The sequence below is a fragment of the Drosophila gunungcola genome, assembly GCF_025200985.1.
Source record: "Drosophila gunungcola strain Sukarami chromosome X unlocalized genomic scaffold, Dgunungcola_SK_2 000021F, whole genome shotgun sequence".
In the NCBI taxonomy this organism is placed as follows: domain Eukaryota; kingdom Metazoa; phylum Arthropoda; class Insecta; order Diptera; family Drosophilidae; genus Drosophila; species Drosophila gunungcola.
Window position 1 is genome coordinate 946,790 of NW_026453184.1, and position 14,842 is coordinate 961,631.

A 14,842-nucleotide genomic window follows, 5' to 3' on the forward strand; every position below is an offset into this window, starting at 1 on the left:
CCGGCTAAACAGCTGATCGGAAGGAGATAGCAATACGGTGCGAAGGTGCAACACGAAATTAGCAAAAAGGCTAAAAGTAAATATCGCTTATTTTCGCTAATTCCGCCAGCAAAAGAGGCGCTGCGGCGGCGGCGACGGCGGCGGCGACGGCGACGGTGGACGGGGCTAGTAACGAGGCGGAAAAAGTGCAAAATAAGCACAAATAAGACAGCAGGCAGCATTCCGTCAGCGCAGAAAGTCCGGGAAAACCAAAGCGAACAAAATATAACGATGACGAGTCGCCAGCGGACGGTGATTATATTCAAATCGGAGTCGGACAGCAGCGATGTGTACGCGGAAACGCTGGAGAAGCACGACTTCAATCCGGTCTTTGTGCCCACACTAAGTTTTGGCTTCAAGAATTTGGAGGAGCTGCGCTCGAAGCTTCAGAATCCGGACAAATATGCTGGCATCATCTTCACATCGCCGCGTTGCGTGGAGGCGGTGGCGGAATCCCTCAATCTGGGCCAACTGCCGGGCGGTTGGAAGATGTTGCATAACTATGCCGTCGGCGAGGTGACCCACAATCTGGCCCTGAGCACCTTGGACCAGCTCTTCACGCACGGCAAACAGACGGGGAATGCCCGGGCCCTGGGCGAGTACATTGTGGACACGTTCGATGGATCGCGCGCTCTGCCGCTGCTCCTGCCGTGCGGCAATTTGGCAACGGACACGCTGCTCTCGAAGCTGGCGGAGAACGGTTTCTCCGTGGACGCCTGCGAGGTCTACGAGACGCGCTGCCATCCCGAGCTGGGCGAGAATGTGGAGCGGGCACTGGAGATCTACGGCGAGTCCATCGAATTTCTCGCCTTCTTCTCGCCATCGGGCGTCACCTGCGCCCAGCAGTACTTCGGGGCGCGCCAGCTGTCCATGGACAAGTGGAAGCTGGTGGCCATCGGGCCGAGCACCCGGCGAGCCCTCGAGTCGCAGGGCCTGAAGGTCTACTGCACCGCCGAGCGGCCCACCGTGGAGCACCTGGTCAAGGTGCTGCTCAATCCGCAGGACAGCCGCGAACGGCTGCTCAAGGAGCGCGAACGGATCGCCGCCCTCGAGAATAACAATTAAGACGCTTAACCCTAAGATTCGTGAGCAGGTCTAATGTCCAAGACACCATAAGCCTGGATTATCTATCATTTTCATATGCACAAAGCCAAGAGGTTGGATTTAGCAGCTCTATATTATAATTTCAAAATACAGCACAATATAATGTGCTAGGCTTATTAAGCCCCTGCATAAATCTCTAATCGTATCGTTTTCATATGCATAACTCAAATTGTTAAGCAATATCCTACAGATTCTAACGTTTTAGAATTTATAGTCCCAAGATTATAAAATTCTTTCTGCATCTAAAACTTCTTAGTCAAAAAATGTAAGTTAGTAAAAAATGTAAATGGAAATCATATTTGTCCCACATAAAATTGTATGAGTAATGTGGAAAAAGCAGGACTTTGGTTGCCAAATTCAATGAAAAGGTTAAAATCTACGACTTTGTTATATTAATTCTTCTAAGACTAGAAAATAAAATCACAATTAGAGTCCACATGATTATAAACCCCAGGATAAGTAATTACGTCCCCCAAAAGAAACACAAAAAAAAAGACTAAAACTCGTAGTTTTTTTTTCGATTGACCTCCGAGCGAGTACAAAATTAGCGGGCATCAAATGCCGACGTCTTTATTTTCTGTTTACCATTGGATTAAGCTGAATAAATTGTTTCTTTTCTAAATTTAGTCTGTAGTCTTTGTGGGTCAAATCGGAGGTGGCAGAGAACTAAAGTAAATTTAAGCGATTATTGACTTTAGTTATTCTCAATATAATTGACTTTTACTTTTTGTCAACTGAGATTTAAATAAACTTTTAGTTTATATATGTTTTGGGTTAGTTCAGCAGTTTTTATTATTGTATTTAAATGTTATACTATCAAACATTTAATAAGTTCTTTTTTTATTATCTCGACAGAAACACTTATATTTACTATTGTAAACACTTTTCTATTAAAATTATTGGCTTTTTTAGAATAACATTATTTTGGTGGCTTTTTAATACTTAATGAACAAATAAACTACAGGCTTTTGTTTTTTTTTTCATTTCGATCGGATACATTCAAATCTTCGCGGGATATTTAAAAAAATTAAAATGGTTGGTGTGTTTGATATATGTCGACGGTGTTTGCGCTAACTGCGGTGCGTATCTCGGCTAACTACGTATGGTCATTTCTAGTACATTTTTGAAAACCGGTTGGTATATTTATACGATCCAGAGACGGTCACACTTCGACCAACAGTTTTTGTTTTTCGTTTTCGCTCTTTTTTTTGCGTTTATTTGATTTTTCGTTTCGTTTGCGAAACACCAGGGAAAACAAAGGAGCCAAAAGGAAAGCCGGAAAAACACGCGGCAATTGGAATCGAAAACGAAACGTAAGTGAAAAGTCAAATAGAAGTACCAAATTCCAAGGCACTAGATAAAAGCGCAACAAGCGCACACATACTTATGCACACGCGGCTCTCTTTCACACACACACGCATACCTTCACACACCGGCAAAAAACAGTTTTTATTGTCCGCATTTTTTATTCGTGTTGCGTTTTTCGCTGCGACGAGATCTCAATTTTTTTCCGTGTGTGTGCAAAAATAAAAAAATAAAAACGGAACAAAACAACCGACTAAAGCCGAAAAACCATAAAAACACAAGTTTTGCTTTTTGCCGGCAAGGCAAAAAACATAAAAGTGCTTTCCATGCGTGTGTGAGTGAGTTTTTCGTATTTAACTGTCTTTTTTTTACTCTAAATAATAAGAAAGAAATGTGAAACAATCGAAGAAAGAGAGTAAAGCAAAGGCTGAAATACCGGTATGTGGCAGTATGTGTGCGAAAGAGAGAGGAAATGGAGTGTGAGTCATTAACCGGCATTTAAAAAAAAACACTTTAAAAATTAAATGGCAATACAACAAAGTCACAAATAAATAAGTAAAATACATATTTAAAGACGCTTATTTTCCGCTCGCACGCACCAAAGCTTCTTAAATTAATTCGGCATTAGAGCGTACCAGCACCATAATTTTGGAGTGAATTTTTAATTTTTTGGCAGCTGTGTGAAAGAAGCGTGTGAAAATTGCAGCCGTTACTCCAACCACCGTTTTTCCAGCCAAAGTTTTCCGCCGTCTTTGTCTCGCCTTCGCCTCCACCCCTTTCGCCATCTCTTTCGCACTTGCCTTGGGCTTTTGAAACATTTATCCCATTAGCATGAAGTCGCATTTTCCAGTTAGAATATCGCGCTTCCAAATGGAACTGCGTGCGGCGCTTTTTCCCAACCATGTTAACTGGCGATCGGTGATGCCAACACAAATAGCTAAAAAGGCCAAAAAATTCCAACACCAAAAGAAATTTAATTTTGATCACTATTAAAAAGTTATCTATTAAAGTCTTTCAACAGAAATCATATCAATTATTTTTTAAACACCATTTTAATCTGAAATATTATTATTGTCAACAATAAATTAACAACAATTAATAAATTGTCTCAAAAATATCCGGAAAATTTAAAAAAAATATTAAGTATATCTACAAAGAAAGTGTTTTGAGTAACGAGTTTTCTTTTTGAATTGTCAAATAAATTAGAACGCTTTAGTGAAACCCTACAATTTGAAAAACATTGCTAGAACTGTCCAAAAATATTGGCCCATCACAGCTTTGGTATCACGCCTATCGAAGGATCTCAAGCTCATCGCTGTCGATGCTGTTTGGTGGCCCGTTTTTGATACGGGTTCAAAGAGCTGTTAGAATTACTCGCTCTTCCACTTCTCTCGTATATTATTATTTATTATTATTAAACCGGGTCACTTTCAGGCTGTTCAGACTGCTTGCTTACTTCTTTTTTTGTGATTTGTCATGCATTATCAGGGCAGGGTCTTACTAAAAAAAATTGTGAGTCAGCAGATCTTGTCTAGCATCTGCACAGAGACAAAGGTTGCAGATGCTTAAATCAGTTATTAAACATCTATTATTAAACATCAATAATAAAAATAAAAGTTAAACATTTTTTTAAATTGTCAAATAAAAGAAATAAATATTCAATAAGTCATTATTAAATAACGTGATCTTAAATTAAGAGGTCTTCAATAATAATATATTTTTTCCGAGTGCCCTTTCTTTATCGACATCTTCCTCTTTTCTCACATTCCCCGGCCAATTTGTAACGGTTTTGTGTGGCACTGAGAAAGCGACAAAGTTGTCAGCTTCTTCATTTCTCAAATGAATGCTGTTCAATAAGCCAAAACAAGTTGTTGAGAATCGATAGAGTCCAACGAACAGACAAAGAAATTTGCATGCCGCACTTGTTACGGCTTAAAAAATACCCTAGAAAATCGTTTTTTTTTATACTATTTTAATTGGGTTGTAATACTTGAATGTTTATTTTAAGTTATTACAACTCCTTGAAATCTAATTTCCTAAATATTTTTATATAAAAAAATGTATTTTTAAAATACGATAACTATATTGAACAATGTTGGATTTTTAAACGTTACGAATCCGTTTTATATCTGCTTACACATATTTAAAAACTTTTTTTTGGTTTTCTTAAAGAACTATTTTTGAGGTAGTGCGAACTTTTTTGTCAGTTATCGTTTTCTTCTTGTATAATTTGCATAATGGCCAAACCGATACATTCAAAAAACTGATATTTCCCTGATACCCATTATTCGCATCTGGCATAACTAGGCTACCGACCGTCTCGCTCACACCCACACACTGCCATTGGCAGCGGATGCTGTCCGCCTTTTTTTTTACACTCCTCTCTTTCTGGCGCTCGGATTTGTTGTTTGGCTATTCATTATTTGATTTATAGTTTGGAAAATGGTCAACTCTTTCTCTATTAGCTCAATTAGCACATTTGTATTTGACTGGAAACGTATTTTTTCTACGTTTGCATATTTTTTGATGCGCTCACAAAACCAAAAAAAAAAAAAATGTGAAATACGAAAATAAAACCGGTTTTCACCGTCAGTGTTGCCATTTTGGTTAGTATCTTCTCCTCTTCGTCATCCTTCTTGCTTTATCGCTCGGGCAGGTAAAAAAAAGCGTCCAAACTTTGATTGTAAAGATGGTAGCGTGTGGATCTTAAGGATCAAGCAAAGCTCAGAATAAATGATCCAGTTCAGAGCGGAAAGCCAGATTTACATTAAATTAATACTTTAATTAGTGGCCTAGAATACTTGAGGTCAAAGTATGAATTTAGTAAAAAAAAATACCTTTGATTCTTATAACCACTTGAATACTCAAACGTTTTTTAACCGATTTACATCTGTTTATTACCGGGATTTGCTGTAAAAGATTCTTAACTTAAAAATACATAGTAATTACAATTTACCGATTGGCCTTTAAAAATGTTATATTTTTCGTTTCTGAATGTTATTCAAACCAACTCGTAAATGTATCCCGAGTCAAACGCGTTGCAAGACCTTTTCAAAAAATAATTATTTTAAAGATTTTAGGCTGAAAAATTATTTCGTTTTTGAAATTGGCAAATCGAGATTCAGGTTATATAGTCAACTGAGTTTTCCATCCCTAAACGCACCCACAATTGTCTGGCTGGGGGCTTTTTTTTTGGCGGTTGGGAATGGCTTTTGGCCGTGTTTCGGGCCATGGGTTTTGACATTGAATACACAAAATTTGCAACGAACACAAAGGCGAAATGCGCGCGAGACAACGAAAGCGCCTGACGTCATGGTTGCGTCTGTTGGCCGCCCAAGCGTTCGTTAAATTTGTATTTATTTATTCACGAAAACAGAAGGGCGCAGACCGAATGCTATCGAAGTACAGCGATCGCTGGTACAAGGAACTAAAGTTTGCTGAAACTTCAAACTGTCCTCTTCTGAATCTTATATTTATATATTGAAAACAAAGAGATGGTAATCTTCCTTTTCTCTTTATTTTCTAAAAGGGGAAAAATATTTTAGTTTATTTAAATAAAAATTATAAAAATACAAAAACCTGATAAGTCATTCTTAAATTATGAAATTAAATATACTTAAATAAGTATGAAGTATTTATTGTGTTTTTTTATTTCACTTTGCGAGGTTTTACTGTATCTGTAAACATTTGCGTATTTTTGCAATGCAGTTTTTTTAAGCTGACTGCGAACTTGAAATTTTGCGATAAAAGGAAAGGAACTTCCTCTCTCTTTCTTCCACTCTCCCTATCTTTTCCTCAATTTCTCTGGCTCTCTGGAAACGCTCTCTTGTGTTTGCTCAGGCGTCGGCTTTTCATTTTTCGTTACTATATTTTCCTCTCTCTCGTTTTTTGGGTGCAACAAGTGTGCGGCGTTTTGTTGTTTTTGTACCGTTTTTTATGTTAATTAACCAAAACGAGTTGTTGTTTGTGTTGTTATGCTTGACTAGTTAAGCGCGTAGAGAGTAAAATATATGGATAAAGAGAAAAGGGGAGAGAGATAGAGAGAGAGCGAGACCAGATCATTACGTAATGGGGAAAACGTTGCTTTCAAATTTCTCAGTGTTGCCACCTGATCAAATTAACACTTGTTACGCTTGGCGATCATGAATGGCGCCCTACATTTTAACCCTTTCTTTAGCCATAACTTTTCTGCTAGCTTATAAATTTTTGGTTTCGAAATTTATATTGTTTCTTGGAAGCTGACTTCTATATGACACTTATGTGGAATTTACAGAGAGTCAGAATATTTTTTACAACGTTTTTACACAGGTTTTTCTATAATAAAATTTACAAACGGGTGATGTTTGATTCATAAAATATTACAACCATTTCATTCCCGATTTAATTTTAATCAGTTTAAATGTTCTCCACGACACCTTGATTCTCATCTTTTTGGCCAACACTGGCTGTTAAGCCGCGTGACTTGTTTTTTTTTGTTCAAATTTTTGTTGTTTGTTTACCGATCATCTTTGCATTCTCTCCCGCTCTCTTTTATTTCTCCCCAATTGCATTTCATTTTGCTTCGTTTTTTTGGCCTTACTCATTTTGTTTCAGACTTTTGCTACGTGCACTTCGCCGCAGCCGTTAAAAAAAGAGAGAAACGGAGAAAAGAGAGTAACCAAAAGAGTGCCGAAAGAGAAGCCGAATTAATAAATTTTTGTCTAAAACCATTATATTTTTTAATAAATCTTAAAGTTTTTCAAGTGAGTAACTTTAGTTCGCCCTTCACCCAATTTTCCAAAAGCTGCGACGCGTGAGATATTTATCAATGCAATGAGTCAGAAGAGAATGCAGCGAGATAAGTCGGGATAAAAAAGGGGGTGAACGGAGGTTTACTGGGTCAATTGAAGTAGGAGTTCAAGAACTTGTTTAAAAATCTCGGGATCTACAAAATCCATAGCCTTTCTTTTTCGGATAGCGTGTGGTGTTGCATTGGGATTATTTGTAATATTTTCTACGAATCCAACAGTTTTATAAAATGGTTGTCTGTAACTTTATTTTTTAAGTAATGTCAAGTTTACTATACTGTCGATCGTGGGAGTTCTTTGGGGCTCTAATCGATGGTAAATCGTTGTTTTGTTCGGAGAACTCCACTTTTGCTATCTTTTAAGCAATCCAGAGGAACTTAACTTTGGTGTTCTGAATAGTTGTGTCTTTACTGCCAGCGACCTCCAGACCCCAACCCTTTCTTCTCTTCCCCCTTACAATCCATTCAACCATTTTCGTATCTTATCTTTCTCTTTTTCACTTGCACAACACTTTGTGTGGGCTTTTACTTTTCTTCTTCTCGCCACTGCTGTTTTTTTGTGTGTTGTTTAAGTGCTTTTGAAAGTGAGCGTTCAAAAAATAAAAATATAAATAAAAACACTCAAGGAGTTGTCTCTTTTTTTGGAACTGGCTGCCTGAGAAAAGATTCTGGAATGTTGATCGCCATTTCTCATTGTTGATCAGTTAACAATTTAAGGAGTGTTTAATTAAAATCTGAGCAGTTTATATTTTTACTTTTCGATTGAGTTTAAACAAATAAAGATTAGGAGTACTTTAGCCCCTTAAAATATAACATCATAACTCCAAACAGATTTAACTAAAATTAAATAAACCAGTTTGACGTGATTCGTTTGCAAAACCATGTTTTCATAAATATATTTTATTCTACTAAATTTAAACATAATATAGGTTTTTTAGTAGCTTAACTTTTTATGTTTTGAGTAAAACGTATAGTGAAGTATACGAAAATTACGCTTATATCTTTAATTCTTCTTTTAATCAGTTAATAATATTGATTAGAAATTAGAAACACTAAATTTGTTTGATTACGTACGCCACTATGGAACTCCTTTACCCCTTGCCGAATAAATTGCATTGCATAAATCATTTATGGAGCCTAAGTTTTCGTTTTTCTTTTGCTTACGCGCCAACTCGAGTGATAACATACATTTGTTTGTACAGTTTTGCAGTACATGTGGCTGTTGCTGTGTTTTTTTTGTTTTTATCAATTCTCAAGTTGATATACTATATTGTTTTTTTTTATTTTTTTTCGCGTTTCGGATACTACGTAATGTTCTATTTTTGGTTCTGAGAGCATTGCTCCACTGCTGATATCCTAAATGAATGGAGTGAATAGCTCATTAACGAAGGCTGCTAGTACTTAAAAATTTGTCTGATCATAATCGATCGAAATTGATATTTTAAAAATATTCGATTTTTAAAAAAACTGATCAATCCTTTAATATCGATATACCTCTAAATAATTTTTAAATTTACTCACAACTTATGAAAACTGAATGATTATTAATCGTGTGGTTTAATTGCCAGCTGTTAAAAGACTTTCTTGAATTTTTTGTAAATTCCTTATCGGCAATAAGACTTTAGGCTCTGAAAAGTATACTTTTGGATTCTACAAATTCATGAAAACTGTAAACTCACAGGGTTCACTGTACTTCACTAAGCCTTGACTAAGTGTTATTGGTGATATGCTCACATCGCACTTTTCTGTACGATCGTAAGTACATATGTTGGCATGTTGGCATGTTGGCTTGCGACTGCCGGAATGTTGGACCCAAGGTCTTGACGGGTGATATCGGTTACACTTGGTTCTCGGGAATACGATCCGCTGGCTCTGACTCGATGTTTGCTAACTTCTTAGCACTGTTAATAGTTCTATTTTCAATTCAATTGCGTGGGGTCGGCTTAGTATATCTTGGAAGCAACGTTTACAAGGCGGGTCAGAGTCGTAGATTGCAACAGTGAATAGCGATTCCGCAAAACAATGCAACCATAATGGGGTTTTTCAATTACCTGTGCCTTAACTGACCTGAATTGATCATAAGAGTTGATAGTACTCTGAGAGTTGACATATTTGATCTATAAGATAACAAATTGGAGTTTTAGCTAATAAATTGTACATGTAAAATAAATTGTTTCAAACATTCCCATTGACTTTATTGGTTAAAAAAGATCAATTTATTTATTATTATTTTAGTTATTAGAGTGTTAAGCTCCTGTGATCACTAACTTTAAAACTTAACAAAACGACTACTTTCGGAGAAACTATTTTCATCTTATGTCTTTTTAATGTTATCCGAATTAACTCCATCTGTAGCATTTTTATTGCTTCAAAATATTCGTATAACAAACATTATTTTTTACAGGTCATCCGTTTAAAATATATTTTATCACATATTTTTATCCGGGTAATATCATTACTCCTTTTGCTGGGTATCCCTTAGTCGACTGAAGCTCTCTGATTTTGTTGTTGCTAAGTTATTGTTAAATTTTGTTCGGTTCGCTGCCGACGCTGGCGTCGCTGTTTTCGCTTCGCTCGGAGAGATTAAGCTTGGATCCGCTCTCATGTGCTCTCTTGGAGCCAAGCGAAAACAGCGACGTCGGCGTTGGCAGCGACGCAGCAGCTCGGCGCTGTGGTAAAAAAACTGAGACAGTCGCGACGGCGCGCTCGTTTCAAGCAGACGTTTACTCCGATTTCCTCTCAGCCAAGCTACCGTTGTGTGCGCTGCGCCGCTGTTGCTAACGTTGTTGTTGTGATACACTCTTTCCTTTGGACGCTCCCGCAATTTTTGACGTTTTTTTTCGTGTGTTCTTTAGTGTTGATCCAACAAGAAGAAGAATCGAAAGCGAGAAGAAGCAAAAACAAACTGCGGTTGGTATTCAACATTCAAACACATTTTTAAGTCTAAACTAAAGTTAAGCACACAGGTGTGAATGTGTGTGTATCTGTGCCCGTGTGAGTGTCAGTGTGTGCTAGTGCGAGTGCCATAGTGTGAGTGACCAGAGGTGGACAGTCAACGGCTTTTCTAAACTGACATACTTTCTAAAAGGCAGCAACAAAAGCGCAGAGAAGCAGCAAAATCTCTGACCAGCAGCTAAAGCAACTACAGTGATCCCTCGCCAAATGTTCAACAGATGTTTCACGCTTTGAGTCTCGAATTATTGAGGTTCAATTAATCTCATTGCTTTCTTTTCAATTAATCGAAAGTAATAAAGAATCTGTCGTTCTACTAACCCTTCTTATTCATTTGTAAATTATTAGGATATCTTAAAAGTATAAAGAAGTCAATAGTAGTACAACAAACACGCATTGTAATATGGGTAAAAAAAAGAATAGTTTCAAGGGAGAAATCACTGTAGCACCAGGTGAACACCTCCTCCTTCCCCTGCCCCTTCTGCACCCAGATCATAAACAAGTTGATAGACTGGTGGACAGTGTAAATGACCAAAACCAAGACCAAAACCGAAACTAACTGCTATTTGCGATGGCGAAAAGTCGGAAAATCGACAGGAAAGAGATTCAGCCGCCTTTATATGGACTGTCGTGAAATGCAATCGATGCCAAATAAGTGGTAAAGTGGAAGTCGATCGGGGAACAACTTCCTCTTACATAAGGTTTTACCGAGAAATCGATGGGGATGCCAAAATTATTGGTGATTATTGAAATCAATTAGGATATTGTCGGAATAACGAGCAAATGCTTTTGTTAGCTCAATAAAGCTGTTAAAAAGGCATTACACTTTACAGAAAAATGGATTCATATAACTTTTTTTGTATGAAAATCCTTCAAGAGTTTTAAAACGAAATTTTAAAAAAAATTATTATTATTATTTTTATTTAAGATTAATTTTATATAATATTTAGTGTCTAAGCCTATTTATAAAAAATTCCACATGTTAACAAGTACTGTTTTTGTTTTTTTTATTTAAGATTTAAATTAAAACGACCTGAACCGTTTTTGTTAAACCCATCAAAATCGTAATTATAATCGGTCGAGTTTTTTTTTTTTTGTAGTGTCGAGAGGGGGCGGGTTAAGGGGAGTCGTACGACCATGGCATGCGATCGCTGCTGCCGACTTGCGCGCGTGTCTCAATGCATTTAAATTCGCTTTTTAATTTCCCAAATGATAGAGTAGTGCATATTAACGTACATTTTCAGCATTTTATTAAGCCATTTTTTGTGGAGTTTGCTTTTGCTTTTCTCTGCAATGACTGTGGATGTCTGTGTATATAAATTAAATGTTTTATCAGGTGCATAAGCTTACTTTTATCTACACCTGACGCTGACCGCGTGCTCAAAAAATGAGATACAGTCATCGCTACGTTGCTAAAATTTTAAAATAATGTAAAATGTTATTTTAAAATGAATAATAAATATATATTTTGTCTATTATTTCAATACTAACGTCTTTGGTTAAATAGATACTCTAAAAACAATTATTTGTTAAATAAAATAAAATGAAATATTGCATGATTATAGGAGTCAGCATCATCAAAAGTATTTCTGGGATAATAAAACGCATCATTTCCTCAAATAAACTTAGAAAAATGTACAAACTCGTTAATCTCTAAGGGAAACATGTGCCTAATTACATTGTGAATAGTTGACTCCAAAGTCAAAACTCGTTTAGTAAATCCACCTGAAATCCAAAGGCCACCTGTTGAGTGATCACGGTATATTTGAGTTGAAGGAAAAGCTGTTTGTTGTCCAGCTGGCTTTCTGTGGGAGAAGGAGGAGGGCGAGATCATTGGCCATCCATCGCTGGCCGCATTGCTAAAATTCCGCAGCTTTCTTTTGTTGTCTCTCAGCCTCCAAAAGTTGTTAATTTTGTGGCCGCACCCAAGTAACTACCAACTAAATGGGAGAATTCTCTACGCTCATCTGTGAAGGTCAGTTAACTGAGAAGGCGAGCGCAGAGTTCTAAAAACAATTTGATGATGCTTCATTGATTTTCAATAACTTCGACTCATTTGCATTATTCCCCCAAAAAACAATTCCAGTTTGTAGTTGTCATTAGCACGAAATCGATGCTGAAAATGTCAAAAAATTTGGTAAAAACAAAAAGAACAGGTTGAATACCCTTTAAAAGGGGTCTGAACTGTATCCAGTTGATTTCATTTGTGAATAAATTAATTTTTCGATTTCAGAAATTTACTTTCAATTAATTATATTGAACTAGCCATGCTGATTTTAGAATATCTTTTAGAAATAAAAATACTTTCGTCAAGTGAAGTGTCTATAATACAATACAAATAATGTCTTTACGGAAAGAAAGCATTTTTAAAATATAAGTCTTCAATCCAAGTGTTGCACTTATTGCATTTGGGATCCTATAATAGATATTCGCTTTAAGGGTAATCGTTACTTCTTGTTTTCACTTTGTTCTTTTCGTTGTTCACAAAATGCACACACATCCGAAACCGAAAGACAAGCTTAGGCAGCATCTGCTTCTTCTGCTTTTCATGCCTCGTCGTCTTTTGTTTTTTATTATTATTTTTTTTTTTTTTGCTTTTCGAATACTTCAATTACATGTGCCCCTGTGTGTGAGGGTTTTTGTCTGGTTGTTGAGTATATGTATGAGCACGTTTCCACGTACGGCGAAGGTGAGGAGGCGTGGCAGGGGTCGTGGGGAGGGGATATAGGGGTATACCTGAGAGATCGGCAGACATATTGCACTCGGGCTTCAAGTTAAATGACGACGCCGGCTGAAGTAGCGACGCTTTCGTGTTGCGTCAAAGTTCAAGGTGTAACATTTTTTTATTTTAAATACGATAAATTTCTCATGGTGTGCACAAAAAAAATTGCGCTCCTAAATCACGATCGGTATTAAACATAAAAAACAAAAAAAAATGTACTCGTAATAGTTTTTAAAGATGATATTTTTTTAATATAAAAAACTGATTATTAAGGTTTTTAAACAGGTATCTAAATAATTTTTTTTGACATATCCTAGCTTTTTTCAAACGAGAATTTTATATTATTTATGAAATTTCTACAATATTATTGGAATTTTTGTATAACAAAATCAATATGGTACATTACAATATTTAGTTACGTAAACTTAAAACATGAGCGAAAATAAGTATTTTTTACGTGTGCATGTGCTTAAGTTAGCAACGATAATAACTTTATGTGCTGCCTTTTTTGAAATTGTTATAACCTGAGCTCATCATCAGACTCATATAGTGAACCTCATAATCGTCATCAACGACGGCGCACAGTTAAAAATAGTGAATTATTAATTAAAGAAATGACTAATTGTGCAATTGATTGTTTGCTTTGCTCTCTGATTTGTTTTTGTTTTGCCACTCGCTTTCGATCTACCAAGGAAAAAATGCGGTTGCGGGACTGCGTCAAATTCAATTTAACGCCGATTGAGTTTTCTATGACTCAGATGTCAGGTGGTGTCAAGATTTTACCAAGAACCGCAACCAATAAAGGGAAAAATTAAATGGGAAACGAAGTGTGGGTAAAAATAAAATGCAAATGAGTGAGAAGCAAAAATAAATAAATCTCGTATGGCAATTTAATTTTTTGGCACTGAAAATAATTGAGAATAATAAAATGAAGGTTAGAAGATATGCACATAATACAAAATATTGGCCTCTGTGCCAAAACAATTATGAAGGCGCATGTTCAATTCAAGTCAAGAGATGTTAATTATAAATGTTTGGATTTGTTTTTAATTTGCGAGGCATTGATAATTTATTTGTTGTTAATGTGCCACTTTTTGTGCCTTTACCTAATTTTAATTTTAGACTGCTAATTCAATTTCTCTAATGATAAAAAATGTATTCATTTAAAATAAAATGGGAAGTTGAAAAAACAAATTTTATTTAATTGCCTTTTATAAAAAATGCATTTCATTACTGTCTTATAAACAAACTCTGTATAACATTTTGAAATATATGCACTTAAAAGTATTATTTTCTATTATTGGATGATTATCTAACAGCGGATGCGCGGCAATTAATCAACACTTCCGCAGCTAAGCTTTTTACAACACTGCAGCACACCTGCATTGTCACCTGAGTTTGGTTATGTGTGCTTACCTTGTCACTGAGCTATCTTCCGTCTCTATCTTACTCTCCTCGGTTTTTATCGAAATGTAATCATCTCCAGCGGCGACTTGGAAAACAAAAAGTAGAAAAATTTAGTTGCCATGGCTGTTTGTTTTACTTTTTAATGTTGTTTTAATGGCAGCTGTGTTGTGTGTGTGATGCTGACTGCGACTGTTTGCCTGTGTGCACATTTTCATTAACGCTTATTTGTTAATGGCCTGTGTGTGCTGTTGGTTTTTTCTCCTTCGTGCTTTGATGACTGCATAAATCAATCGGAAAAATATTGGTCAATGGAAAATTGGTATCTATATATTATCCTCTTAATTATATTTCTGGCAGCTTTGTCATTTTTTGTTTATCACTTTCGGATCTTAGAGATAGCTTTAAATTTAAAAACGCAGAAAACCAACCGCCATCTATAAAACAACAAATTTTGTAAAGTGACTTTTAAATTTTTTGGTAAAAAGTAAAATGGTAGCTTTGGTTTTTTAATGAATTAAGATAATTTT

At 36.2% G+C, this 14,842-nt stretch overlaps 2 protein-coding genes across 9 annotated transcripts in view; both read left to right on the forward strand.

The window, feature by feature from the left end:
• The first annotated feature begins 24 nt into the window (after positions 1 to 24).
• Positions 25 to 1,920, forward strand: LOC128260282 (uroporphyrinogen-III synthase). The gene has a single exon (XM_052993146.1). The coding sequence runs from the start codon at positions 271 to 273 to the stop codon at positions 1,102 to 1,104; it is 834 nt and encodes a 277-aa protein (XP_052849106.1). The 5' UTR covers positions 25 to 270; the 3' UTR covers positions 1,105 to 1,920.
• Positions 1,921 to 2,299: 379 nt separating this feature from the next.
• LOC128260279 (moesin/ezrin/radixin homolog 1) overlaps positions 2,300 to 14,842 on the forward strand; it is a 29,030-nt gene continuing 16,487 nt past the window's right edge. For 3 of the 8 annotated variants that reach the window (XM_052993141.1, XM_052993142.1, XM_052993143.1), the window contains exon 1: positions 9,903 to 10,144. The gene's annotated coding sequence lies outside the window, so the exon portion shown is untranslated. Of the gene's footprint in view, positions 2,457 to 2,622; positions 2,787 to 7,169; positions 7,191 to 9,901; positions 10,145 to 14,842 lie in introns of those variants that run through there. The other 5 variants (XM_052993133.1, XM_052993134.1, XM_052993136.1 and 2 more) reach the window with 5 other exon arrangements.